The 25,082-nt window shown below is 54.6% G+C and overlaps 1 protein-coding gene and 1 long non-coding RNA gene across 6 annotated transcripts; both read left to right on the top strand.

Moving 5' to 3' along the window:
- Positions 1–10,963: 10,963 nt before the first annotated feature.
- Positions 10,964–15,064, top strand: LOC122477330. 2 transcript variants are annotated; one of them, XR_006295679.1, is made up of 3 exons: positions 10,964–12,039; positions 14,642–14,744; positions 14,903–15,064. It is a non-coding gene; the product is annotated as an uncharacterized LOC122477330 (long non-coding RNA). The 2 variants fall into 2 exon arrangements; XR_006295678.1 differs by lacking the exon at positions 10,964–12,039 and adding an exon at positions 13,701–13,789.
- A 339-nt stretch (positions 15,065–15,403) lies between these two features.
- LOC122477425 (melanoma-associated antigen 9-like) lies at positions 15,404–16,781 on the top strand. 4 transcript variants are annotated; one of them, XM_043570401.1, is made up of 2 exons: positions 15,404–15,820; positions 15,953–16,781. In XM_043570401.1, exons 1-2 carry the CDS (start codon positions 15,554–15,556, stop codon positions 16,286–16,288), a joined length of 603 nt encoding a protein of 200 aa, XP_043426336.1. In that variant the 5' UTR covers positions 15,404–15,553; the 3' UTR covers positions 16,289–16,781. The 4 variants fall into 4 exon arrangements, with proteins under 4 accessions (XP_043426336.1, XP_043426335.1, XP_043426333.1 ...); XM_043570400.1 differs by having other exon boundaries at positions 15,404–16,401; positions 16,548–16,781; XM_043570398.1 differs by having other exon boundaries at positions 15,404–16,401; positions 16,545–16,781.
- Positions 16,782–25,082: the final 8,301 nt, after the last annotated feature.

Raw genomic sequence — 25,082 nt, 5'->3', positions numbered from 1 at the left:
GCAAAATGTGTGGGGTGAGGCTGCGAGTAGTATAAAGGGGGGGCTACCAACTGAGACCCTACCTTGGGGACAGCTTCATCTAGGCGGCAAGAAAATAGGACTTTTCGTTGGGGCCTAAGCAGAGCAAGGAACCAGCAGGGACATCTGGAGCAGACATAAGCGGGAAGTTGGGATGTGCAGGAATAAAGGCAGGGCTACTGCCTGCAACTCTACTCTGAGGACAACTTGACTTGGGGGCAAAAAACCAGGACTCTGTGTTGGGGCCTATCTGAGCAGGATGTACTCATCAGCAGGAACAATTGGACGAGACCAATGCAGGAAGTGCGGGGGTGGGCAGAAGTTGGGGGGGGCTACCAACTGAGACCCTACTCTGAGGGCAACTTAACCTAGGGGGCAAGAAAACTGGACTCTGTGTTGGGACATAGGTGAGCAGGACCAACTAACTAGAAGGAACAGTTAGAAGAGACCAAATAGGGAAGTGTGTGGGGGGTGGGAATAAAAGGGGAGCAACCAACTGAGACCCGACTCTGAGGACAACTTGACTCAGGAGGCAAGAAAACAGGACTCTTTGTTGGGGGCCTACCTGACCAGGAACAACTAACCAACAGGAGCAGTTGGAAGAGACCAAAGCGAGAAGTGAGGGAGGGGCAGGAATAAAAGGGGGACTACCAACTGAGAACTTACTCTGAGGACAACTTGTCCTGGGGCAAGAAAACAGGACTCTTGGCTGGGGCCTATCTAAGCAGGACCAGCTAACCAGCAGGAACAGTTGGAAGAGAGCAAGCGGGATGTGGGGGTGGGGCAGTTATAACAGGGGGGCTAAAAACTGAGACCCGACTCTGAGGACAACTTGACCTATGGGACAAGAAATCAGGACTCTAAGTTGGGGCCTATGTGAGCAGGACCACCTAAGCAGTAGGAACATTTGGAAGAGAACAATGCAGGAAATGTGGGGGGGGGGTGCGGGAATAAAAGCAGGGCTACCAACTGAGACCCTACTCTGAGGACAACTTGACCTAGGGAGTAAGAAAACAGGACTCTTCTTTGGGGCCTATCTGAGCAGGACCAACTAAGCAGCAGGAACTGTTGGAAGAGACCAAAGCAGGAAGTAGGGGGTACAGGAATAAAAGGGGGCTAACAACTAAGACCTTACTCTGGGGACAACTTGACCTAGGGGGCAAGTAAAGAGGACTCTTTGTTGGGCCCTATCTGAGCAAGACCAAGTAACCAGCAGGAATAGTTGGAAGAGATCAAAGTGGGAAGTGGGGGAGAGAGAATAAAAGGGGGGCTACAAACTGAAACGCTACTCTGAGGACATCTTGATCTGGAAAAACAGATCTTGATCAAGAAAACAGGACTCTTTGTTGGGACTATCTGAGGAGGGCCAGCTCACCAGTAGGAACAGTTGTTAGACAGCCAAGCAGAACGTGTGCAGAAGGGTTAGGAATAAAAGGGGAGGCTACCAACTGAGACCATACTCTGAGGACAACTAGACCTAGGGGGCAAGGAAACAGGACTCTTTGCTGCGGCCTATCTAACAAGGCCCAACTAATCAGCAGGAACAGTTGGAGAAGACAGAAGCTTGAAGCAGGGTGGCAGCGTTAAGGTGGGGCTACCAACTAAGGCCTTACTCTGAGGACCATGTAACCTGGGGCCAAGAAAACAGGACTCTTTGTTGGGACTATCTGAGGAGGCCCAGCTCACCGGTAGGAGCAGTTGTTAGACAGCCAAGTAGAACATGTGCAGAAGGGTAGGAATAAAAGGGGGGCCACCGACTGAGACCCTACTCTGAAGACAACTCGATATAGGGGACAAGAAAACAGGACTATTGGTTCCGGCCTGAGTAGGACCAACTAACTAACAGGAACAGCTGGAAGAGACCAAAGCAGGATTGGGGGGCAGGAAAAAAGGGAGGCTGCCAACTGAGAACCTGTTCTTCAGACAAGTTGACATTGGGGGCAAGAAACAGGGCTCTTAGTTGGGACCTACCTGAGCAGGACCAACTAACCAGCAGGACCAGCTGGAAGAGACCAAAGCGGGAAGCGTGGGGGGAGAAAACAATAGGGGGGCCACAAACTGAAACCCTACTCGGAGGAGAACTTGACCTGGGGCAAGAAGAAAACAGGACTCTTTTTGGGGGGCCTATCTGAGCAGGAGTAACCAACCAGCAGGAAAAATTGGATTAAACCAAAGGAGGAAGTGGGGGGGGGGGCGGAATAAATGGGGAAGCTACAAACTGAGACCCTACTCTGCAGAAAACTTGACCTAGAGGGCAAGAAAATAGGACATTTTCTTGGGGCCTATCTGAAGACAACCAACTAACCAGCAGATACAGTTGGAACATACCAAAGCAGGCAGAGGGGGGTGGCAGGAATAGAAGGGGTACAACCAACAGAGACCATACTCTGAGGATAACTTCATCTAGGGGTCATGAGAAATGGACTCTTTGTTGCGGCCCATCTGAGAAGAACCAACTAACCAGCAGATACAGTTGGAACAGACCAATGCGGCAGGTGTTTGGTGGAGGCAATCAAAGGGGGTCTACCAACTGAGGGACCTACTGTGAGATCAACTTGACCTAGTGGGAAAAAAAAAACCAGGACTCTTTTTTGGGCCTATCTGAGCAGGACCAACTAACCAGCAGGAACAGTTGGAAGAGACCAAAGCTGGAAGTGTGTGAGGGGGTGCAGGAATAAAAAGGGGCTACCAGCTGAAACCCTACTCTGAGGACAAACTGACATGGGGGCAAGAAAACAAGACTCTTTGTTGGAGTCTATCTGAACAGGACCAACTAACCAGCAGGAACCTTTGGAGCAGATCAAAGCTGGAAGTGAGGGGAGGCATCAATAAAAGTGGGGCTACCAACTGAGACCCTACTCTGAGGACCATTTGACCTGGAGCAAGAAAACAGACCTCTTTGTTGGGGCTTATCTGACCAGGAACAACTAACCGGCAGGAGCAGTTGGAAGAGACCAGGAAGTGGGGAGGGCAGGTATAAAAGAGGGCCTACCAACTGAGACCCTGCTCTGAGGATAACTTGATCTGGGGGCATGAAAACAGGACCCTTTGTTGGGGCCTATCTTAGCAGGACCAATGAACCAATAGCAGCAGTTGTGAGAGACCAAAGCAGGATGTGGGGATGCGGGAGAAAAAGGGAGGCAACCAACTGAGACCCTACTCTGAGGACAAATTGACCTAGGGGGCAAGAAAACAGGACTCTTGTTTCGGGCCTACATGAGCAGGACCAACTCACCAGCAGGAACCATTACGAGAGAAGAAATGAGGAAGTGTGTGTAAGGGGGTGGCAGGAATAAAAAGGGGGCTACCGACAGAAACCCTACTTTGAGGACAACATGACATAAGGACATGAAAATAGGACTGATTGTTGCGGCCTACCTGAGTAGGACCAACTAACCAGCAAGAACTGTTGGCCCAGGAATAAAGGGGGGGGGCTAACAACTAAGACCTTACTCTGGGGACAACTTGACCTAGGGGGCAAGTAAAGAGGACTCTTTGTTGGGCCCTATCTGTGCAAGACCAACTAAGCAGCAGGAATAGGTGGAAGAGACCAAAGCAGGAAGTGGGGGAGAGAGAATAAAAGGGGGGCTATAAACTGAAACGCTACTCTGAAGACAACTTGACATGGGGGTAAGAAAACGGGACTCTTTGTTGGGACTATCTGAGGAGGACCAGCTCACCAGTAGGAACAGTTGTTAGACAGCTAAGCAGAAAGTGTGCAGAGGGGGTAGGAATAAAAGGGGGCCTACAAACTGAGACCCTACTCTGAGGACAACTTGGCCTAGGGGGCAAGGAAACCGGACTCTTTGCTGCAGCCTATCTAAGAAGGCCCAACTAATCAGCAGGAACAGTTGCAGAAGACAAGAGCTTGAAGCGGGGTGGCAGCATTAAAGTGGGGCTACCAACTAAGGCCCTACTCTGAGGACCATGTAACCTGGGGCCAAGAAAACAGGACTCTTTGTTGGGGCCTATCTGAGCAGGACCAAGTTACCAAAGTAGTTGGAAGAGACCAAAGGGGGAAGTGTGTGGGGGCAGGAATAAAAGGGGGACTACCAACGGAAACACACCTCTGAGGAAAACATGCCCTGGGGGCAAGGAAACAGGAATTGTGGGGGGGGTTCTGAGTAGGACCAACTACCTAGAGGGAACAGTTGGAGGGGACCAAAGCAGGCATTGTGTGGGTGAGGCAGCAGGAATAAAAGTGGGGCTGCCAACTGAAACCCTACTTTGAGGACAAATTGACCAGGGGGCAAGAAAATAGGAGTCTTTATTGGGGTCTACCTGAGCAGGACCAAGTAAGCAGCAGGAACTGTTGGAAGAGACCAAAGCAGGAAGTAGGGGGTGCAGGAATAAAAGGGGACGCCAACAACTAAGACCTTACTCTGGGGACAATTTGACCTGGGGGGCAAGTAATTAGGACTCTTTGTTGGGCGTATCTGCACAGGACCAACTAAGCAGCAGGAATAGTTGGAAGGGACGGAAGCGGGAAGTGTGGGAGAGGGAATAAAAGAGGGCCTACCAACTGAAACCCTACTCCGAGGACAACTTGACTTGGGGGCAAGAAAATAGGACACTTTGTAGGGACTATCTGAGGAGGACCAACTCACCAGTAGGAACAGGTGTTAGATAGCTAAGCAGAAAGTGTGCGGAGGGGGTAGGAATAAAAAGGGGGCTACCTACTGATATGCTTCTCTGAAGACAATGTGACCTAGGGGGCAAGAAAACAGGGCTCTTTCCTGGGGCCTATCTTAGCAGGATCAACTAACCAGCCTGAGCAGTTGAAGAGACCACCTAGGGAAGTGTCGGGTGGAGCAGGAATAAAACTGGGGCACCCAAAGGAAACCCTACTCTGAGGGAAACTGGGCCTCAGGGGCAAGAAAAGAGGACTCTTTCTTGGGGCCCATCTGAGTAGGACCAACTAACCATCAGGAATAGTTGTAAGAGACCAAAGCAGAAAGTGGGAGGAGGCAGAAATAAAAGGGGGGCTATCATCTGAGACCCTACTCTGAGGACAACTTGACTTAGGGGACAAGAAAATAGGACTCTATTTGGGGCCTATCTGAGCAGGACCAACTAAGCAGCAGGAACTGTTGGAAGAGACCAAAGTGGGAATTGGGTGGGGGCAGGAATAACAGGGGGCTAACAACTGAGACCCTACTCTGGGGACAACTTGACCTAGGGAGCAATAAAACAAACAATACTCTTGGTGGGACCTATGTGAGCAGGACCAACTAACTTGCCGTAACACTTGGAAGAGACCAAACCTGGAAGAGCGTTGGGGTCAGGGAAAAAAGTGGGGCTAACAGTTGAAACCCGACTCTGGAGAATTTGACCTGGTGGCAAGAAAATGACTCTTTGTTGGGGCCTATCTGAGCAGGACCAACTAACCAGGAGGAACAGTAGGAAGAGTCGGAAGCAGGAAGTGTGTGTGTGTGTGGGGGGGGGGGGAGAAGCAGGAATAAAAGGGGGTACCAACTGAAACCCTAGTCTGAGGACAACTTGACCTGGAGGCAAGAGAACAGGACTCTTTGTTGAGCGCTATATAAGCAGGACCAAGTAACCAGCAGGAACAGATGGAAGAGACCAAAGCAGAAAGTATGTGGGGGACAGGAATAAAAGGGGTACCTCCAACTGAGCCCCAACTCAGAGGACAACTTGTCCTGGGCGCAAAAAAACAGGATTTTTTGTTGGGGCCTATCTGAGCAAGACCAACTAACAAGCAGGAACATTTGGAAGAGACCCAAGCAGAAAGTGTGTGTGTGGGTGGGGGGCAGAAATCAAAGAGGAGGCTACCAACTAGGACCCTCCTCTGGCGACAACTTGATCTAGGCCGCAGGAACATAGGATTTTTGTTGAGGCCTATCTAGGTAGAACAAGTAACCAGCAGGAACAGTTGGAAGAGACCAAACCAGAAAGTGTGGGCGGGCAGGAATAAAAGGGGAGGCTACCATCTGAGACCCTACCCTGGGGACAACTTGACCTAGGGAGCAAAAAACAAAACAAAACAAAACAAAACAAAACAAACAAAACAGGAATCTTGGTGGGGCCTCTCTGAGCAAGACCAACTAACCAGCAGGAACAGTTGAAAGAGACCAAAGAGGGAAGTATGTGGGAAACAGGAATAATGGGGGAGGGGATCCAAACTGAAACTCAACTCTGAGGACAACTTGAACTCGGGGCAAGAAAACAGGAGTATTGTTGGGGCCTGAGAAGGAACATCTAACGAGCAGAACAGTTGAAAGACACCAAATCAGCAAGTGTGTGTCGGGGGGTGGCAGTAGTAAAAGGGGGACTACCAACTGAAATCATACTCTGAGGACAACTTGATTTGAGGGCAGGAAAACAGCACTTTTTGTTGGGGCCTATCTAAGCAGGACAAACTATCCACCCGGAACAGTTGGAAGAGACCAAAGCAGGAAGTGTGTGGGGGTGGGGGGGGCGGAATAAAGGGAGGGGGCGACAAACTAAGACCCTACTCTGGGGACAACCTGACCTAGGGGGCAAGAAAACAAGACTCTTTCTTTGGGCGTATCTGAGCAAGACCAAGTAACCACAAGGAGAATTTTGGAAGAAACCAAGGAGGGAATTGTGTGTGGTGCAGGAATAAAAGGGGTGCTACCATCTTAAACCCAACTCTGAGGACAACTTACTTTGGGGCAAGAAAACATGACTTATTCTTGGGGCCTATCTGAGCAGGACCAACTAAACAGCAGGAAGTGTTGGAAGAGAACAAAGCAGGAATGGGAGGAGCAGGAATAAAAAGGGAGGCTACAAAGGAGAACCAACTCTGGGGACAACATGACCTAGGGGGAGAGAAAACAGGAATCTTTGTTGGGCCCCATATGGGCAGGACAAACTTCCCAACAGGAGCGGTTGGACGAGACCAAGGAGGGAAGCGTGTGGGGCGCAGGAAACAAGGTGGGCTACGAACTTAAACCCAACTCTGAGGACAATTTACCTGGGGGCAAGAAAACATGACTTATTCTTTGGGCCTATCTGAGCAAGACCAACTAACCAGCAGGAACAGTTGGAAGAGATAGGAATTGGAGGGGGGCAGGAATGAAAAGGACGCTACAAATGAGACCCTAGTCTGGGGACAACATTTTCTAGGGGGCAACAAAATGGGACACTTTGTTGGGCCCTGCCTGAGTAGGACAAACTAACCAACAGAAGAGGTTGGAAGAGACCAAGGAGGGAAGTGTGTGGGGTGCAGGAATAAAAGGGGGGCTACCAACTTAAATCCAACTCTAAGGACACCTTGACCTGGGGACAAGAAAATAGGACTCTTTGTTGGGACCTATCTGAAAGGGAACAACTCACCGCCAGGAACACTTGGAACAGACCAAAGTGGGAAGTGGCAGTTGGGAGGGGCATTAATAAAAGGAGGGCTCCCAACTGACACACTACTCTGAGGACAACATGACCTTGGGGGCAAGTAAACAGGACTCTTTTGCGGGGCCTATCTAAGCAGGACCAGCTAACCAGCAGGAACAGTTGTTAGAGACCCAAGCAGAATGTGTGGGGAGGAAGGAATGAAACGGGAGGCTACCAACTGAGACCCTACTCTGGGGAAAACTTGACCTCGAGGGCAAGAACAGGACTCTTTGTGGAGGACTACCTAAGCAGGACCGACAAACCAGCAGGAACAGTTGGAGCAGACCAAAGTGGGACATGTGGGGGGGGGGACAGCAATAAAAGTGGGGCTACCAATTTACACCCTACTCTGAGGACAACCTGGAACAAGAGAACAGGACTCTTTGTTAGGGCCTATCTGACCAGGACCAACTAACCAGCAGGAGAATTTGGAAGAGACCAAAGAGGGGTGTTGGCTTCAAAGGGGCCTACGGACCGAGACCCTACTCTGAGGACAATGTGACCTGGAGCAGGAAAATAGGACTCTTTACTGGGGCCTATCTGAGAAGTACCAACTAAGCAGCAGGAGTAGTTGGTAGGGATCAAAGCGGGAAGTGGTGGGGGAGGGAATAAAAGGGGGGCTTCAAACTGAGACACTACCCTGGGGACAATTTGAATTAGGGATCAAGAAAACAGGACTCTTGGTGGGGCCTATCTGAGCAGGACCAACCGACCAGCGGGTACAGTTGGAGCACACCGATGTGGGAAGTGTGTGGGGGGGGAGCAGGAATCAAAGGGGGTCTACCAACTCAGATCCTACTCTGAGGACAACTTGACCTAGGGGCAATAAATCAGGACTCTTGGGGGACCTATCTGAGCAGGACCAACTAACCCACAAGAACAGTTGGAAGAGGCCAAACTTGGAATTGGGGGGGAAGAAATAAAATGGTGGCAACCAACTGAGACCCTACTCTGAGGACAACTTGACCTGGGGGGGCAACAAAACAGGAAACTTGGTCTGGGCCTCTCTGAGCAGGATCAACTAATCAGCAGGAAGAGTTGGAAGAGACCAAAGCGAGAAGTGTGGGGGTTCAGACACAAAACAGGGGCAACCAAGTCAGACCCTACTCTGAGGACATCGTGACCTTGGGGGCAAGAAACGGGACTCTTTCTCCGGGGCTATCTGAGAAGACGCACTCACCAGCAGGAACAGTTGGAAGAGACCAGAGCAAGAAGCGTTGTGGGACAGGAATAAAAAGGGGGCTACCAATGGAGACAGTACTCTGAGGGCAAGTTAATCTGGGGGTAAGAAAACAGGACTTTTTGTTGGGGCCTATCTGAGCAGGACCAACTAACTAACAGGAGAAGTTGGAAGAGGCCAAGAAGGGAAGTGTGTGAGGTACAGGAATAAAAGCGGGGGCTACCACCTTATACCCAACTCTGAGAACAACTTGACCTGGGGGCAAGGAAACACGATTATTTGGGGGCCTATCTGAGCAGTACCGACTAACCAGTAGTAAGAGTTGGAAGAGAACAAAGCAGGAACTGTGTGTTGGGGGTGGTGGTGGCAGGAATAAAAAGGGGGCTACCAATTAAACCCTACTTTGAGGACAGCTTGACCTAGGGGCATGAAAATAGGACTCTTTGTTGGGGCCTACCTAACTGAGCAGGATAAAGGAACAGTTGCAAGAGACCAAATTGAGAAGTGGTGGTGGGGGGGGAGCTATAAAAGGGGTGCTACCAACTAAGACCCTACTCTGGAAACAACTTTACCTAGGAGGCAGAAAATATGTTTCCTTGATGGGGCCTATCTGAGCAGTACCAACTATACCAGCAGGAAGGGTTGGAACAGTCCAAAGCGGGAAGTGTCGGGGGGGGGGGCAGCAATAAAAATGGTGCTCCCAACTGGGACTGTACTCTGAGGACAGCTTGACTCTGGGGACCATAAAACAGGACATTTTGGGGGGGGGGCTATCTGAGATTGATGTCTAACCAGCAGGAACAGTTGGAAGAGACTAATGCAGGAAGTGTGGGGGGCAGGAATAAAAGGGGGGGCTAGTAACTGAGACCATACTCTGAGGGCAACTTGATCTAGGGGGCAAGAAAACAGGGCTCTTTGTTGGGACCTATCTGATAAGGACGAACTAACCAGCAGGAACAGTTGGAAGAGACCAAAGCAGGAAGTGGGGTGGGGAGGGAATAAAAGGGGGACTACAAACTGAAATCCTACTCTGAGGACAAGTTGACTTGGGGGCAAGAAAGTAGGACTTTTTGTTGTGGCCTATCTGAGCAGAACCAACCAACCAGCAGTAAAATCTGGAAGGACCAAACCAGGAAGGTGGGGGGGGGCAGGAACAAATGGGGGGCTACAAATTGAGATGCTACCCTGTGGACAACTTGACACACGAGGCAAGAAAACATGACTCTTATTGGGGCCTATCTGAGTCGGACCAACTAACGAGCAGGAACAGTTGGATGAGTTCAAAGCAGGAAATGGGGAGGCAGGAATAAAAGTGGACACCAACTGAGATCCTACTCTATGGACAACGTGACCTGGGGGGCAAGAAACCAGGGTTCTTCCTTCTGGCCTATCTGAGCGGTACTACCTAATCAGCAGGAAGAGCTGGAAGACACCAAAGCAGGAAGTGTGGGAGGCATGAGTAAAAGGGGGGCTACCAACGAAGACCCTACTCTGAGGACAACTTGAACTGGGGCAAGTAAACAGGGGTCTTTGTTGGGGCCTATCTGACCAGGACCAACTAGCCACCAGGAGTACTTGAAGAGACCAAAGCGAGAAGTTTGCCGGGGCAGGTATAAACGGGGGCTACCAACTGAGACCCTAATCTGAGGACGACTTGGCCTGGGGGCAAGAAAACAGGACTCCCTTTTGTGGCCCATGTGAGCAGGACCAAGTAACCAATAGACCAGTTGGAATGGACCAAAGCTGGAAGTGGGGGGGGGGCAGGAAACAAGGGAGGCAACCAACACACACCCTACTCTGAGGACAACGTGACCTCGGGGGCAAGAAAACAGGACTCTTGGTTCGTGCCTATGTGAGCTGGACCAACTAACCAGCAGGAACAGTTGGAAGAGACCAAACCAGGAAGTGTGTTTGGAGGAGTGGCAGGAATATAAAGGGGACTGCCAAATTAAACCAGATGCTGAGAACAATGTGACCTAGGGGCATGAAATTAGGACTGTTTCTTGCAGCCTACTTGAGAAGGAACAATTAACCAGCAGGAACACTTGGAAGATACCAAAGCAGGAACTGGGTGGATCGGGAATAAAAGGGGGCTACCAACTAAGACCCTACTCTGGAGACAACTTGACCTGGGGGGAAAGAAAACAGGAATCATGGTGCAGCCTATCTGAGCAGGGCCAACTAACCAGCAGGAAGAGATGAAAGAGACCAAAGTGAGAAGTGTGTGGGGGGGAGCACTAAAAGGGGGGCTACAAACTTAAACCCAACTCTGAGGACAACTTGACCTGGGGCCAAGAAAACAGGACTTTTTGTTGGGCCTTACTGAACAAGACCAACTAATCAGCAGGAGCAGTTGAAAGAGACCAAAGCAGGAAGTGTGTGTGGGGGGGCGTGGTCAGCAGGTACAAAAGGGGGGTGCCAAATTAAACACAACTGTGAGGACAACTTGTCCTAGGGGCAGGAAAATAGGATTCTTTGTGGAGACATACACAAGCAGGACAAACTAACCTATAGGAACAGTTGGAAGAGACCAAAGCAGGAAGGGGGAGGCAGGAATAAAAGGGGAGGCTACCACCTGAAATCCTACTCTGAGGTCAACTTGACCTAGTGGAATAAAAATAGGACTCGTAGTTGGGGCCTATCTGAGCAGGACCAATTAACCAGCAGGCACAGGTTGAAAAGACCGAAGCAGGAAGTGTGGGGTGGGCAATAGGAATAAAAGGGTGGGGGCACCAACCGACTCCCTACTCTGATGACCACTTGACCTGGGGGAAAGAAAATAGGACTCTTTGTTGGGCCCTATCTGAGCAGGACCAAGTAACAAGCAGGAACCGTTGGAAGAGACCAAAGTAGACAGAGTGGGAGGGCAGGGAAAAAAAAGGGGGGGGCTACCAAGTAAGACCCTACTCTGGGGACAACTTGATCTAGATGGTAAGAAAACAAGACTGTTTGTTCGGTCCTATCTGAGCAGGAGCAAATAACCAGCAGGAGCCTTTGGAAGAGAACCAAACGGGAATGGGGGGGGGGATAAGAGGGGGCCTGCCAAATGGGACCCAATTCTGAGGACAACTTAACCTGGCGGCAAGATAATAGGACTCTTTGGGGGCCAATCTGAGTAGGACCAACTAACCAGTGGGAACAGTTGGAAGAGGCCAAAGCAGGAATTGGAGGGCAGGAATAAAAGGGGGGCTACCAGCTGAGACCATACTCTGAGAACAACTGGACAAAGCGGGCAAGTAAATTAAGACTCTTATTTGGAGCCAATCTGAGTAGGACCATCTAACCAGCAGGAAGAGTTGGAAGAGACCAAAGCAGGAAGTGTGGTGAGCAGGAATGAAAGGGGGCTAGTAACTGAGACCCTACTCGGAACACTACTTGACCCAGGGGGCAAGAAAACAGGACTCTTTATTGGGGCCTGTTGAGCAGGACCAACTACACATCAGGAATCGTTGGAAGAGACCAAACCGGTAAGTGGGAGGGAGCAGGAGTAATAGGGGGGCTGCCAACTGAGTCCCTACTCTGAGGACAACTTGTGTTGGGGACAAGGCAACAGGACTCTTTGCTGGGACATATCTGAGCATGACCAACAAACCAGTGATTACACTTGGAAGAGACCAAAGCAAGAAATGTGTGTGGGGGGGTGTGGCAGGAATAAACGGGGGGGGGGGGGGGGGGGGCTACCAACTGCAACAGTACTCTGAGGACAACATGACATGGGGTCAAGAAAATAGAACACTTTGTTGGGGCCCTGTCGGAGCAGAACCAACCAACCAGCAAGAACAGCTAGAAGAGACCAAAGCAAGAAGAGAGGGGGGAGGAATAGAAGGGGGGCTACCAACTGAGACACTCCTCTGAGGACAACTTGTCCTAGGAGCAAGAAAACAGGAGGCTTTGTTCAGGCCTATCTGAGCAGGACCAAGTAACCAGCAGGAACAGTTGGAAGAGAGAAAAGTCGGAAGTGTGTGTGGCGGGGCGGCAGGAATAATAGGGGGGACGGGCCCAGGCTCTTCTGCAGCAGGTGTGGGGACTTCATGGAGATCCGCAGGGCCCATCCCGCCCCGGGGAGAGGAGATCAGCCTGGGCCGTGGGTGCCGGGGTACGTGTAGAGGGTGGCCGCAGGCCCCGTCCACTCAACTGTGCCTCGGGGATCTGAGGAAGCTGAGGACCTTGGGGTGAGGGACAGGATCCTAGGTCAGGAAACGGCAGGGACACAGGACGGGGCCACGGTGTCCAGGTGGGGGTCAGAGGGAGGACTGAGGGACTCGGGCCCCCAGGACAGAGGGGACGCCCCAAAGTTCAAGACTTCAGGCCTTCTGAGAAGGGCCCTTGGGAGGCATGGGGACTCGCGGAGGAGAGTCGGGCCAGACTTCCGCAGCCGGGTCTCAGAGACACCGGAGGAGGCGCAGGGGGCGGGGGGTGGCTGGGACACCTCAGGTGGGCAGAGGGCAGGGCCCGTGTCCCGGGGCGATTCCTAATGAGGAACAGAGGGACCTGCAGGCAAAGGAGCCTGGACCCCACAACAGAGTCAGTCCGCGCAGGCCCCCGGGAGGGATGGGGACACTGGGCGAGGCTGGACTTGGGCATCCGGGTCTCGGATCACCTGGACGGGGGAGTGGGGGTCGGATGGGTGAGCTGGGGAGAACCGAGGACCCGCTGTCTGTTGGGAGCAGCCGCTCCGGTGGGCAGAGGGGAGGAGGGCCCAGGTGCTGTCAGGAGACCAGGTCCACCCCAGCCCAGAGCTACGAAGTCAGTCCGTGCCGCAGGCCCGGGGAGCCCCTGCATCGGGCGGCCAGAGGTGGCCGGCGCCCCGTCACTGAGCCTGGGCGGTGCGTCCCAGAGACCTTCAGACCCCGGTCTGAGGGGCACGAGTTCCCATCGTCAGCGGCCACGCACACAGGCCGTCCCCGGGGTGCAGGAGGCCACGGAGGGAACACCGAGGGAGGGACTCTGGCCCCCAGAACGCAGGCCCCGGCCCGGAAGGCGACCCCTAGCGGCAGCCTAGGGAAGCCCCTAGTGGGAATGAGGCCCCGCGGGGTGTCTGGACTTCCGCATCCGGGTCTCAAGAGACTGGCGGGGCGGGGCGGGGCGGGGCGGGGCGGGGCGAGGGGGCCTCGGCGTCGGCGTCGGCGTCGGCGTCGGCGTCGGCGTCGGCGTCTTCCGGCCGCGCCTCGAATCCCGTCAGGCGCGGGAAGGGCGCAGAGCCTCGTGGGCTTCGAGGTGAGGCCCAGCGGGAGGAGCGAGGGGGCCGGGACCCAGAGGGGAATGAGTCCGGCGGTGGGGGCGGCGGTGGAGGCCGCAGGGCGGCGCGCCCACGACGACTGTGACCAGGGCGTGAGGCGTGGGCGGACTCGGGCTCTGGGTCCCAGCCCGACTGAGAGCTGGTTGCGCGCGAGGAGCCGGCGTCAGGCGGCAGAGCCCGAGGCCCAGGCCGCCCAGGGAGTCCGGATGGGGACGAGAGGATAGGGCTGAGGGACCCCCAAGGAAGCCACGTGAGCCCCCCGCCATCGGCCCCGGGCCTCCCCGGACTTGGTCGCCTCGTGCGACGCCAGCCGCCTTGGCCCGGACCTCGCCGGGCCGTGAGGGTTGTGGTGGGAGGCAGCGGGCCCGGGGCTCCCCGGGAGAGCCCTGCGGGAGGACGGCCGGAGGCCCCTTGGACCCCAGCCCCGGGGCCGCCCTCGGAAAGCCGCCCCCGCGGTGGGTCTGGGCGAGGGGAGGGCCTTGGTGTGCGGGGCTGGACCCCGGTCAGCCGAGGCAGGATCCCGGGCCCTGGCCGGGGTGCAGGGGAGAGAGGAGGCGCTGCCTCGCAGCCCAGGACACCTGCGTAGGGCCCAGGCCTGCCTGCCCTGCCGCTCGGGTCCGCTCTGGCTGTCAGCGGAGGCCCAGAAGGGGCAGGCCCAGGCTGGATGGGGGGTGGGGGGGGTGGGGGCTCCCGGGGCGGGGCCGCCCAGAGTCCTGGCCAGAATCTCCTGGCCGCAGTGGGGGGTGGGGGCCCGGGACGATGCTCGCGGTCTGCACCCACCCTGAGACCCTGAGGCGCCCCCTCCCTCCCCCCCTCCCTCCCTCTTCCAGGGGCTCTGCGAGCTCTGCAGTTGAGGCCTTGGTCTGAGGCAGGAGTCCTGAGCTCACAGAGCAGAGGAGGCGCGGCCGCGTGCCAGTCGGTTGTCCAGGCGAGGTGCGTGCTCCGCGCGTGGGGCCGGGGGCTCGCCCATCCCACCCCAGAGGGGACCCCTCGGCCCCCAACCCCCACGCGGCCCCGCTCTCAGGCCTGGGAGCTCGGGGTCTGGGTGGGCTGGGCCTCCCCCTGAGGAGCCACCCCTCTTCTGTCTTCAGGGTCTGGCGACCATCATGCCCCTGGGTGAGAGCAGTGTGTTCTGCAAGCTGAAGGAGGAGCCAAGAGAGGTCCCGCTGCCATGGGATGCACCGCTGCCAGAGCCTGAGGACAGGGAGGTGGAGGAGGTGGAGTTGAAGAAGGAGGAGGTGGAGTTGAAGAAGGAGGAGGTGGAGGAGGTGGAGGAGGTGGAGGAGGTGGATTTGGAGGAGGAGGAGGAGGTGGATTTGGAGGAGGAGGAGGAGGTGGAGGAGGTGGAGTTGAAGGAGGAGAAGGCGGAGGAGGAGGAGGAGGTGGAAGAAGTGGATTTGGAGGTGGAGGTGGAGGTGGAGGAGGTGGAGGTTGAGGTGGAGGAGGTGGAGTTGGAGGAAGAGGAGTTGGAAGAGGAGGAGTTGGAGTTGGAGGTGGAGTTGGAGGTGGAGGTGGAGGAGGTGGAGTCGGAGGAAGAGGAGGAGTTGGAGGAGGAGAAAGCAGAGGAGGAGGAGGGGGGATACCCATCTCCTTCCTCCTCCTCCTCCTCCTCCTCCTCTCCTTCCTCCCTGTCCTCCTCCTGCTCTGTCCTCATTCTGGTCCCCCTGGAGGAGGGGTCTGCTGCTGCCGGGTCCCCGAGTCCTCCCCAGAGCCCTCGGAGCTCCTGCCCCTCCCCCAGTGCCATGGCAGGCGCTTCGGGGAGCCAGTCCCACCAGGGCTCCAGCAGCCCCGATGAGGAGGGGTCGAGCACCTGGGGGGCCCCGGCAGGGGCCCAGGCCTCGCTCCCAGATGCGCTCTGCGTGAAGGTGGCCGGCCTGGTGCTGCTTCTGCTCCTCAAGTATCGCACCAAGCAGCCGACCACACGGGCGGAGATGCTGGCGGCGGTTAGCCAAGATGACCAGGACCGCTTCCCCGTGATCTTCCGCCGAGCCTGCGAGTATCTGCAGCTGGTCTTTGGAGTCGACGTGAAGGAAGTGGACCCCCGCGAGCGCTCCTACGTCCTGGTCAGCATCCTGGGCCTCAGCTGCGATGGGACGCCGAGTGGTAGGGACGGCATGCCCAAGACCAGCCTCCTGGTGCTGGTCCTATGGGTGATCCTCCTGGAGGACGACCGTGCCCCTGAGGAGGCGGTGTGGGAAGCGCTGGGGGTCATGGGGGTGTATGCCGGCAGGGAGCACGTATTCTATGGGGAGCCCAGGGAGCTGCTGACCGAAGTCTGGGTGCAGGAAGGGTACCTGGAGTACCGGCAGGTGCCCGGCAGCGAGCCCGCACGCTACGAGTTCCTGTGGGGTCCCAGGGCCCACGCAGAAACCAGCGGCGTGCAAGTGCTGCAGCACATCCTCGCGGTCAACAGCAGGCAGCCCGGGTCTCCGTGTCTGTCCGAAGACGCTGTGAGCCATGAGGAAGAGCGGGCCTGAGCCCGAGGGGCAGCCGGGCCCGTTCCCACCTGGGGTCGAGCAGCTTCTCCTGCGGGACACGAAGCCAGGCCACTTCTCCCCTGCGAGTGCGAGCAGAGCGGGCGCTGGGCGTTGTGAGTAGTGGAGGGCCAGGGCGGCTTGGGGGAAAGCGGGGCCAAGCGCACGTTTGGGTGGGTTCTTGTTCTCTGTCTACGTGGCCTCGGAAATCGATCTTTGTTTCCTCGAGGAAGTTTTCAGATGTTGTTCCTTGTCATAGAAGGTTTCGTGAGCTTCGGGCTCAGTGTGGGAGCGGCACCCACGCCACAGGTGTTCAAGAGTCAGAGTTGTGCCGTTTGGTGCAACGAGCTGGGAACCCTTCCGTCCTCGTTCGGGATCCAGAAGGGAATCGCGGTGCCTGGGCTGGGCACAGACAGGGATGTCTTGCAAACGTGAAGACCTTGGCAGTAAACGGATGGTTTCAGGACATGGAGAAATAAAAGATGTTCGTTCTTGCTTCTTGTCCCTTGTCATCTGTCATTCTGGACAAGGGACATAGAGATGTGTGCCTGCCTTTGCTTGGGTCTCCAAGAAAGGAGGAGACACTCGATCTGAGCAGAGGTCCCCAGCTCACTGGGACATTTGTGGCCGGACGTTCGCTGAGCTCTGCTCACGCTCGGAAGGGCCCTGTGTTGGCAGTGAGGACACTAGGAGAGGCACGACACGTCCCACCCATAGGTGACTATCTAGCAGCTGCGGTCCCCACGGGAAGGCAGGGAAAGGTCCCCTAAGAGGAGCAGAAGAAATGAAAGAAGGCTGAGGCGGTGGGGCTCCAGGGGGGGAGCCCTGCGGTGGAGATGCCCTGCCCGAGCCAGGCTGGCCTGGGATCTCTGTTCAGTGCGATGCCTTCTGGGCAGCTGACCACAATGTAGCGGGGAGGGGACAGTGGCTGCGGTGTGCTCCCTGCCTCTGTCTCCAGGAAGGCGGGGAGTGAGAGCCTGGGTCTGAGGCGCACAGACTCAGCTGTGCAGAGGGCGGGGGCACGGCCCGAGCCCGTCAGAGTCAAGGTGAGGATCCCGGAAAGGATGGTGACAGAGGTGGGAGCCTCAGTCTGGGATGCCTGGTTCGGGCCGGCAGAGAGAAGGGGCCCGGCCGGGCAGCAAGGCGTGCACGTCGACATGTGAGGGAGCACGGCCGGCCCCCCATCCCGGAATCCAGGTCAGTCCAGCCGGCAGCCCGAGAGACCCCGGCAGGGTGGTCAGGCGGAGCCCTTCTCCCAGCGGGGCTAAGGGTGGTAGACTCGGGGCCCCAGAGGGATGGGCCCAGGCTCATCCTGGAGCTGGTGTCTGGACCTGAGGGAGAGCGGTAGGGCCTACTACACCCACCCACCCTGGGTAGAGGCGCTCAGGCCCCGCTGAGGCCGGGGTTTCTGGAGAGGGCGGCCGCAGGCTGTGTCCACTCAACCGTACCTCGGGGGTTTGAGGGAGCTGAGGACCTTGGGGTGAGGGACAGGATCCCAGGTAAGAAAGGGCAGGGGCACAGGCCGGGTGGTGGGTCCAGGTGGGGACATGGGGGGAGGACCGAAGGACTCAGGTCCCTAGGACACAGAGAAGGAACCTGCCAGAGTTCGGGCACCCGCGTCCTTCTGTGAAGGGCCATGGGCAGGATGGGCATCTGGGTGGATGAGTCGGGCCAGACTTCCACAGTGGAGTCTCACAGACACGGGGTGTGTGTGTGTGTGTGTGTGTGGGCGGGGGGAGGCGGCTGGGACACCTCAAGTGGGCAGAGGGCAGGGCCTGGGCCCTGTGGCCATTCTTGGCGAGGATGCAGAAGGAGGACAGAGGGAGCCTGGGCCCCTCAACAGAGTCAGTCTGAGCCTTCCGAATGCCTGCCCCTCCCCCGCTGACATGGCAGGTGCTCCGTGGAGCCAGTCCGATGAGGACCCCAGCAGCCCCGATGAGGAGGGGTCCAGCACCAGAGGGGCCCCAGAAGGAGCCCAGCCCTCGCTCCCAGATGCATTCGGCATGAGGCTGGCTGACCTGGTGGCATTCCTGCTCCTCAAGTATCCCACTCAGCAGCCGACCGACCACACAGGCGGAGATGCTGGTGCCGGTCAGCCAAGATGACCAGGACCACGTCTCCGTGATCTTCCACCAAGCCTGCGAGTATCTGCAGCTGGTCTTTGGTGTTGACGTGAAGGAAGCGGACGCCAGAGACCACGCCTTCTTCCTGGTCACCATCCTTGGCCTGATATGTGATGGGATGCTAAGCAGTAGGCAGGGCATGCCCACGGCCAGCCTCCTGGTGCTGGTCTTGGGGGTGGTCCTCCTGGAGAACAACTGTGCCCCTGAGGAGGGGGTGTGGAACGTGCGGGCTACCAACTGAGACCTACTCTGATGACAACGTGACCTAGGGGCAAGAAATCAGGACGCGTTATCAGGGCATTACGTGAGCAGCACCAACTAACCAGCGGGATCAGTTGGAAGAGACCAAAGTGGGAAGTGTGTGGCCACCATGAATAAAAGGGGAGCTAACAACTGAAAACCAACTCTGAGAACAACGTGACTTGGGGGCAAGAAAACAGGACTTTCTTTTGGGGCTTATCTGAGCAGGACCAACTAACCAGATGGAACAGTTGGAAAAGACCAAAGCAGAAAGTGGGGGGGAGGGGCTACCAACTGGGATCCTACTCTGAGGACCACTTGATTTAGAGGACAAGAAAACAGGACTCTTTTCTCGGGCCTAAATGCACAGGGCCAGCTAACCAGCAGGAATATTTGGTGGAGACCAAAGATGGGAGTGTGTGCTGGGGAGGGGTGGCTGGAATAAAACGGGGGCTACCAACTGGAACCCTACTCTGAGGACAACTTGACCTGGGGGAAAGATAAAAGGACTCATTGTTGTGGCCTATTTGAAGAGGACCACCTAACCGGCAGGAGCACGTGGAAGAGACCGAGGCGGAACTTTGTTGGCGGTAGGAATAAACGGGGGGCTACCAACTGAGAAACTACTCTGAGGGCAACTTGAACTGGGGGCAAGAGAACAGGACTCTTTGTTGGGGCCTCTCTGAGCAGGAACACCTAATCAGCAGGACCAGTAGGAAGAGACCAAAGCAGAAACTGTGAGGGGGGCAGCAGGAATAAAAGGGGGCAACCACCTGAAACCATTCTCTGAGTAGAACTTTACCTGGGGGCAAGAAAAAAGGACTCTTTGTTGGGGCCTATCTGTGCCGGAGCAACTAACCAGCATTAACGTTTTGAAGAGACCAATGCAGGAAGTGGGGGAAACGAATAAAAGGGAAGGCAACCATCTGAGACCCTATCCTGAACATAATTTGACCCGGTGGCAAGAAACCAGGACTACTGGTGCGTGTCTATCTGAGCAGGACCAACTAAGAAGCAGGAACAGTTGGAGGAGACCACAGCGGGAAGAGTGGGGAAGGGAACAAAGGGGGACTAAAAGCTGAAACCCTACTTTGAAGACACCTTGACCTGGGGCATGAAAATAGGACTCTTTCTTGGGGCCTATCTGAGCCGGACCATCCAACCAAAAGGAACAGATGGAAGAGACCAAAGCAGCAAGTGGAAGCAATAAAGGGGGCCTACCAACTGAGACCCTACTCTGAGGACAACTTGACCTGGGGGCAAGTCAACAGGACTCTTTGCTGGGGCCTATCTGAGTAGGACCAACTAACCAGCGGGAACAGTTGCAAGAGACCAAAGCGGGAAGTGGGGAGGGGCAGGAATAAAAGGGGTGCTACCAAGTGAGACACTACTCTGAGGACAATTAGACATAGGGGGCAGGAAAACAGGACTCTTGGTGGTGCCTATCTGAGCAGAACCAACTCATCAGGAACATTTGGAGGAGACCAAAGCAGGAAGTGTGTGTGTGTGTGTGTGTGTGTGCGCGTGTGTGTGTGCGTGTGAGTGTGTGTGTGTGTGTTGGGGGGTGGCAGGAATGAAAGTGGGGCTACAAACTGAAAACCAACTCTGAGGACAAATTGACCTGGGGGAAGAAAATCAGTCTTTGTCGGGGCCTATCAGAGCAGGTCCAATTAACCAGAAGGAACTGTTGGAAGACGTCAAAGTGGGAATTGGGGGAGGACAAGAATAAAAGGAGGGTACAAACTCAGACACTACTCTGAGGATAACTTGACCGAGGGGGCATGAAAACATAACTCTTTGTTCGCCCTATCTGAGCAGGAACAATTAACCGGCAGGGACATTTGGAAGAGACCAAAGTGGGAAGTGAGGAGGCAGGAATAAAAGACGGGTACCCCCTGAAACCCTACTCTGAGGACTCCTTGACCAGAGAGCAAGAATATAGGACTTTTTGTTGGGGCCTATCTGAGCAGAACCAACTAACAAGCAGGAATACTTGGAAAAGACCAAAGCAAAATGTGTGGGGTGAGGCTGCGAGTATAAAGGGGGGGCTACCAACTGAGACCCTACCTTGGGGACAGCTTCATCTAGGCGGCAAGAAAATAGGACTTTTCGTTGGGGCCTAAGCAGAGCAAGGAACCAGCAGGGACATCTGGAGCAGACATAAGCGGGAAGTTGGGATGTGCAGGAATAAAGGCAGGGCTACTGCCTGCAACTCTACTCTGAGGACAACTTGACTTGGGGGCAAAAAACCAGGACTCTGTGTTGGGGCCTATCTGAGCAGGATGTACTCATCAGCAGGAACAATTGGACGAGACCAATGCAGGAAGTGCGGGGGTGGGCAGAAGTTGGGGGGGGCTACCAACTGAGACCCTACTCTGAGGGCAACTTAACCTAGGGGGCAAGAAAACTGGACTCTGTGTTGGGACATAGGTGAGCAGGACCAACTAACTAGAAGGAACAGTTAGAAGAGACCAAATAGGGAAGTGTGTGGGGGGTGGGAATAAAAGGGGAGCAACCAACTGAGACCCGACTCTGAGGACAACTTGACTCAGGAGGCAAGAAAACAGGACTCTTTGTTGGGGGCCTACCTGACCAGGAACAACTAACCAACAGGAGCAGTTGGAAGAGACCAAAGCGAGAAGTGAGGGAGGGGCAGGAATAAAAGGGGGACTACCAACTGAGAACTTACTCTGAGGACAACTTGTCCTGGGGCAAGAAAACAGGACTCTTGGCTGGGGCCTATCTAAGCAGGACCAGCTAACCAGCAGGAACAGTTGGAAGAGAGCAAGCGGGATGTGGGGGTGGGGCAGTTATAACAGGGGGGCTAAAAACTGAGACCCGACTCTGAGGACAACTTGACCTATGGGACAAGAAATCAGGACTCTAAGTTGGGGCCTATGTGAGCAGGACCACCTAAGCAGTAGGAACATTTGGAAGAGAACAATGCAGGAAATGTGTGGGGGGGGGTGCGGGAATAAAAGCAGGGCTACCAACTGAGACCCTACTCTGAGGACAACTTGACCTAGGGAGTAAGAAAACAGGACTCTTCTTTGGGGCCTATCTGAGCAGGACCAACTAAGCAGCAGGAACTGTTGGAAGAGACCAAAGCAGGAAGTAGGGGGTACAGGAATAAAAGGGGGCTAACAACTAAGACCTTACTCTGGGGACAACTTGACCTAGGGGGCAAGTAAAGAGGACTCTTTGTTGGGCCCTATCTGAGCAAGACCAAGTAACCAGCAGGAATAGTTGGAAGAGATCAAAGTGGGAAGTGGGGGAGAGAGAATAAAAGGGGGGCTACAAACTGAAACGCTACTCTGAGGACATCTTGATCTGGAAAAACAGATCTTGATCAAGAAAACAGGACTCTTTGTTGGGACTATCTGAGGAGGGCCAGCTCACCAGTAGGAACAGTTGTTAGACAGCCAAGCAGAACGTGTGCAGAAGGGTTAGGAATAAAAGGGGAGGCTACCAACTGAGACCATACTCTGAGGACAACTAGACCTAGGGGGCAAGGAAACAGGACTCTTTGCTGCGGCCTATCTAACAAGGCCCAACTAATCAGCAGGAACAGTTGGAGAAGACAGAAGCTTGAAGCAGGGTGGCAGCGTTAAGGTGGGGCTACCAACTAAGGCCTTACTCTGAGGACCATGTAACCTGGGGCCAAGAAAACAGGACTCTTTGTTGGGACTATCTGAGGAGGCCCAGCTCACCGGTAGGAACAGTTGTTAGACAGCCAAGTAGAACATGTGCAGAAGGGTAGGAATAAAAGGGGGGCCACCGACTGAGACCCTACTCTGAAGACAACTCGATATAGGGGACAAGAAAACAGGACTATTGGTTCCGGCCTATCTGAGTAGGACCAACTAACTAACAGGAACAGCTGGAAGAGACCAAAGCAGGATTGGGGGGCAGGAAAAAAGGGAGGCTGCCAACTGAGAACCTGTTCTTCAGACAAGTTGACATTGGGGGCAAGAAACAGGGCTCTTAGTTGGGACCTACCTGAGCAGGACCAACTAACCAGCAGGACCAGCTGGAAGAGACCAAAGCGGGAAGCGTGGGGGGAGAAAACAATAGGGGGGCCACAAACTGAAACCCTACTCGGAGGAGAACTTGACCTGGGGCAAGAAGAAAACAGGACTCTTTTGGGGGGCCTATCTGAGCAGGAGTAACCAACCAGCAGGAAAAATTGGATTAAACCAAAGGAGGAAGTGGGGGGGGGGCGGAATAAATGGGGAAGCTACAAACTGAGACCCTACTCTGCAGAAAACTTGACCTAGAGGGCAAGAAAATAGGACATTTTCTTGGGGCCTATCTGAAGACAACCAACTAACCAGCAGATACAGTTGGAACATACCAAAGCAGGCAGAGGGGGGTGGCAGGAATAGAAGGGGTACAACCAACAGAGACCATACTCTGAGGATAACTTCATCTAGGGGTCATGAGAAATGGACTCTTTGTTGCGGCCCATCTGAGAAGAACCAACTAACCAGCAGATACAGTTGGAACAGACCAATGCGGCAGGTGTTTGGTGGAGGCAATCAAAGGGGGTCTACCAACTGAGGGCCTACTGTGAGATCAACTTGGCCTAGTGGGAAAAAAAAAACCAGGACTCTTTTTTGGGCCTATCTGAGCAGGACCAACTAACCAGCAGGAACAGTTGGAAGAGACCAAAGCTGGAAGTGTGTGAGGGGGTGCAGGAATAAAAAGGGGCTACCAGCTGAAACCCTACTCTGAGGACAAACTGACATGGGGGCAAGAAAACAAGACTCTTTGTTGGAGTCTATCTGAACAGGACCAACTAACCAGCAGGAACCTTTGGAGCAGATCAAAGCTGGAAGTGAGGGGAGGCATCAATAAAAGTGGGGCTACCAACTGAGACCCTACTCTGAGGACCATTTGACCTGGAGCAAGAAAACAGACCTCTTTGTTGGGGCTTATCTGACCAGGAACAACTAACCGGCAGGAGCAGTTGGAAGAGACCAGGAAGTGGGGAGGGCAGGTATAAAAGAGGGCCTACCAACTGAGACCCTGCTCTGAGGATAACTTGATCTGGGGGCATGAAAACAGGACCCTTTGTTGGGGCCTATCTTAGCAGGACCAATGAACCAATAGCAGCAGTTGTGAGAGACCAAAGCAGGATGTGGGGATGCGGGAGAAAAAGGGAGGCAACCAACTGAGACCCTACTCTGAGGACAAATTGACCTAGGGGGCAAGAAAACAGGACTCTTGTTTCGGGCCTACATGAGCAGGACCAACTCACCAGCAGGAACCATTACGAGAGAAGAAATGAGGAAGTGTGTGTAAGGGGGTGGCAGGAATAAAAAGGGGGCTACCGACAGAAACCCTACTTTGAGGACAACATGACATAAGGACATGAAAATAGGACTGATTGTTGCGGCCTACCTGAGTAGGACCAACTAACCAGCAAGAACTGTTGGCCCAGGAATAAAGGGGGGGGGCTAACAACTAAGACCTTACTCTGGGGACAACTTGACCTAGGGGGCAAGTAAAGAGGACTCTTTGTTGGGCCCTATCTGTGCAAGACCAACTAAGCAGCAGGAATAGGTGGAAGAGACCAAAGCAGGAAGTGGGGGAGAGAGAATAAAAGGGGGGCTATAAACTGAAACGCTACTCTGAAGACAACTTGACATGGGGGTAAGAAAACGGGACTCTTTGTTGGGACTATCTGAGGAGGACCAGCTCACCAGTAGGAACAGTTGTTAGACAGCTAAGCAGAAAGTGTGCAGAGGGGGTAGGAATAAAAGGGGGCCTACAAACTGAGACCCTACTCTGAGGACAACTTGGCCTAGGGGGCAAGGAAACCGGACTCTTTGCTGCAGCCTATCTAACAAGGCCCAACTAATCAGCAGGAACAGTTGCAGAAGACAAGAGCTTGAAGTGGGGTGGCAGCATTAAAGTGGGGCTACCAACTAAGGCCCTACTCTGAGGACCATGTAACCTGGGGCCAAGAAAACAGGACTCTTTGTTGGGGCCTATCTGAGCAGGACCAAGTTACCAAAGTAGTTGGAAGAGACCAAAGGGGGAAGTGTGTGGGGGCAGGAATAAAAGGGGGACTACCAACGGAAACACACCTCTGAGGAAAACATGCCCTGGGGGCAAGGAAACAGGAATTGTGGGGGGGGTTCTGAGTAGGACCAACTACCTAGAGGGAACAGTTGGAGGGGACCAAAGCAGGCATTGTGTGGGTGAGGCAGCAGGAATAAAAGTGGGGCTGCCAACTGAAACCCTACTTTGAGGACAAATTGACCAGGGGGCAAGAAAATAGGAGTCTTTATTGGGGTCTACCTGAGCAGGACCAAGTAAGCAGCAGGAACTGTTGGAAGAGACCAAAGCAGGAAGTAGGGGGTGCAGGAATAAAAGGGGACGCCAACAACTAAGACCTTACTCTGGGGACAATTTGACCTGGGGGGCAA

Source organism: Prionailurus bengalensis, chromosome X (assembly GCF_016509475.1).
Source record: "Prionailurus bengalensis isolate Pbe53 chromosome X, Fcat_Pben_1.1_paternal_pri, whole genome shotgun sequence".
Classification (NCBI taxonomy): Eukaryota; Metazoa; Chordata; class Mammalia; order Carnivora; family Felidae; genus Prionailurus; species Prionailurus bengalensis.
Note: the sequence above shows the minus strand (reverse complement) of the source record. Positions and strands in the feature narration are given on the sequence as shown.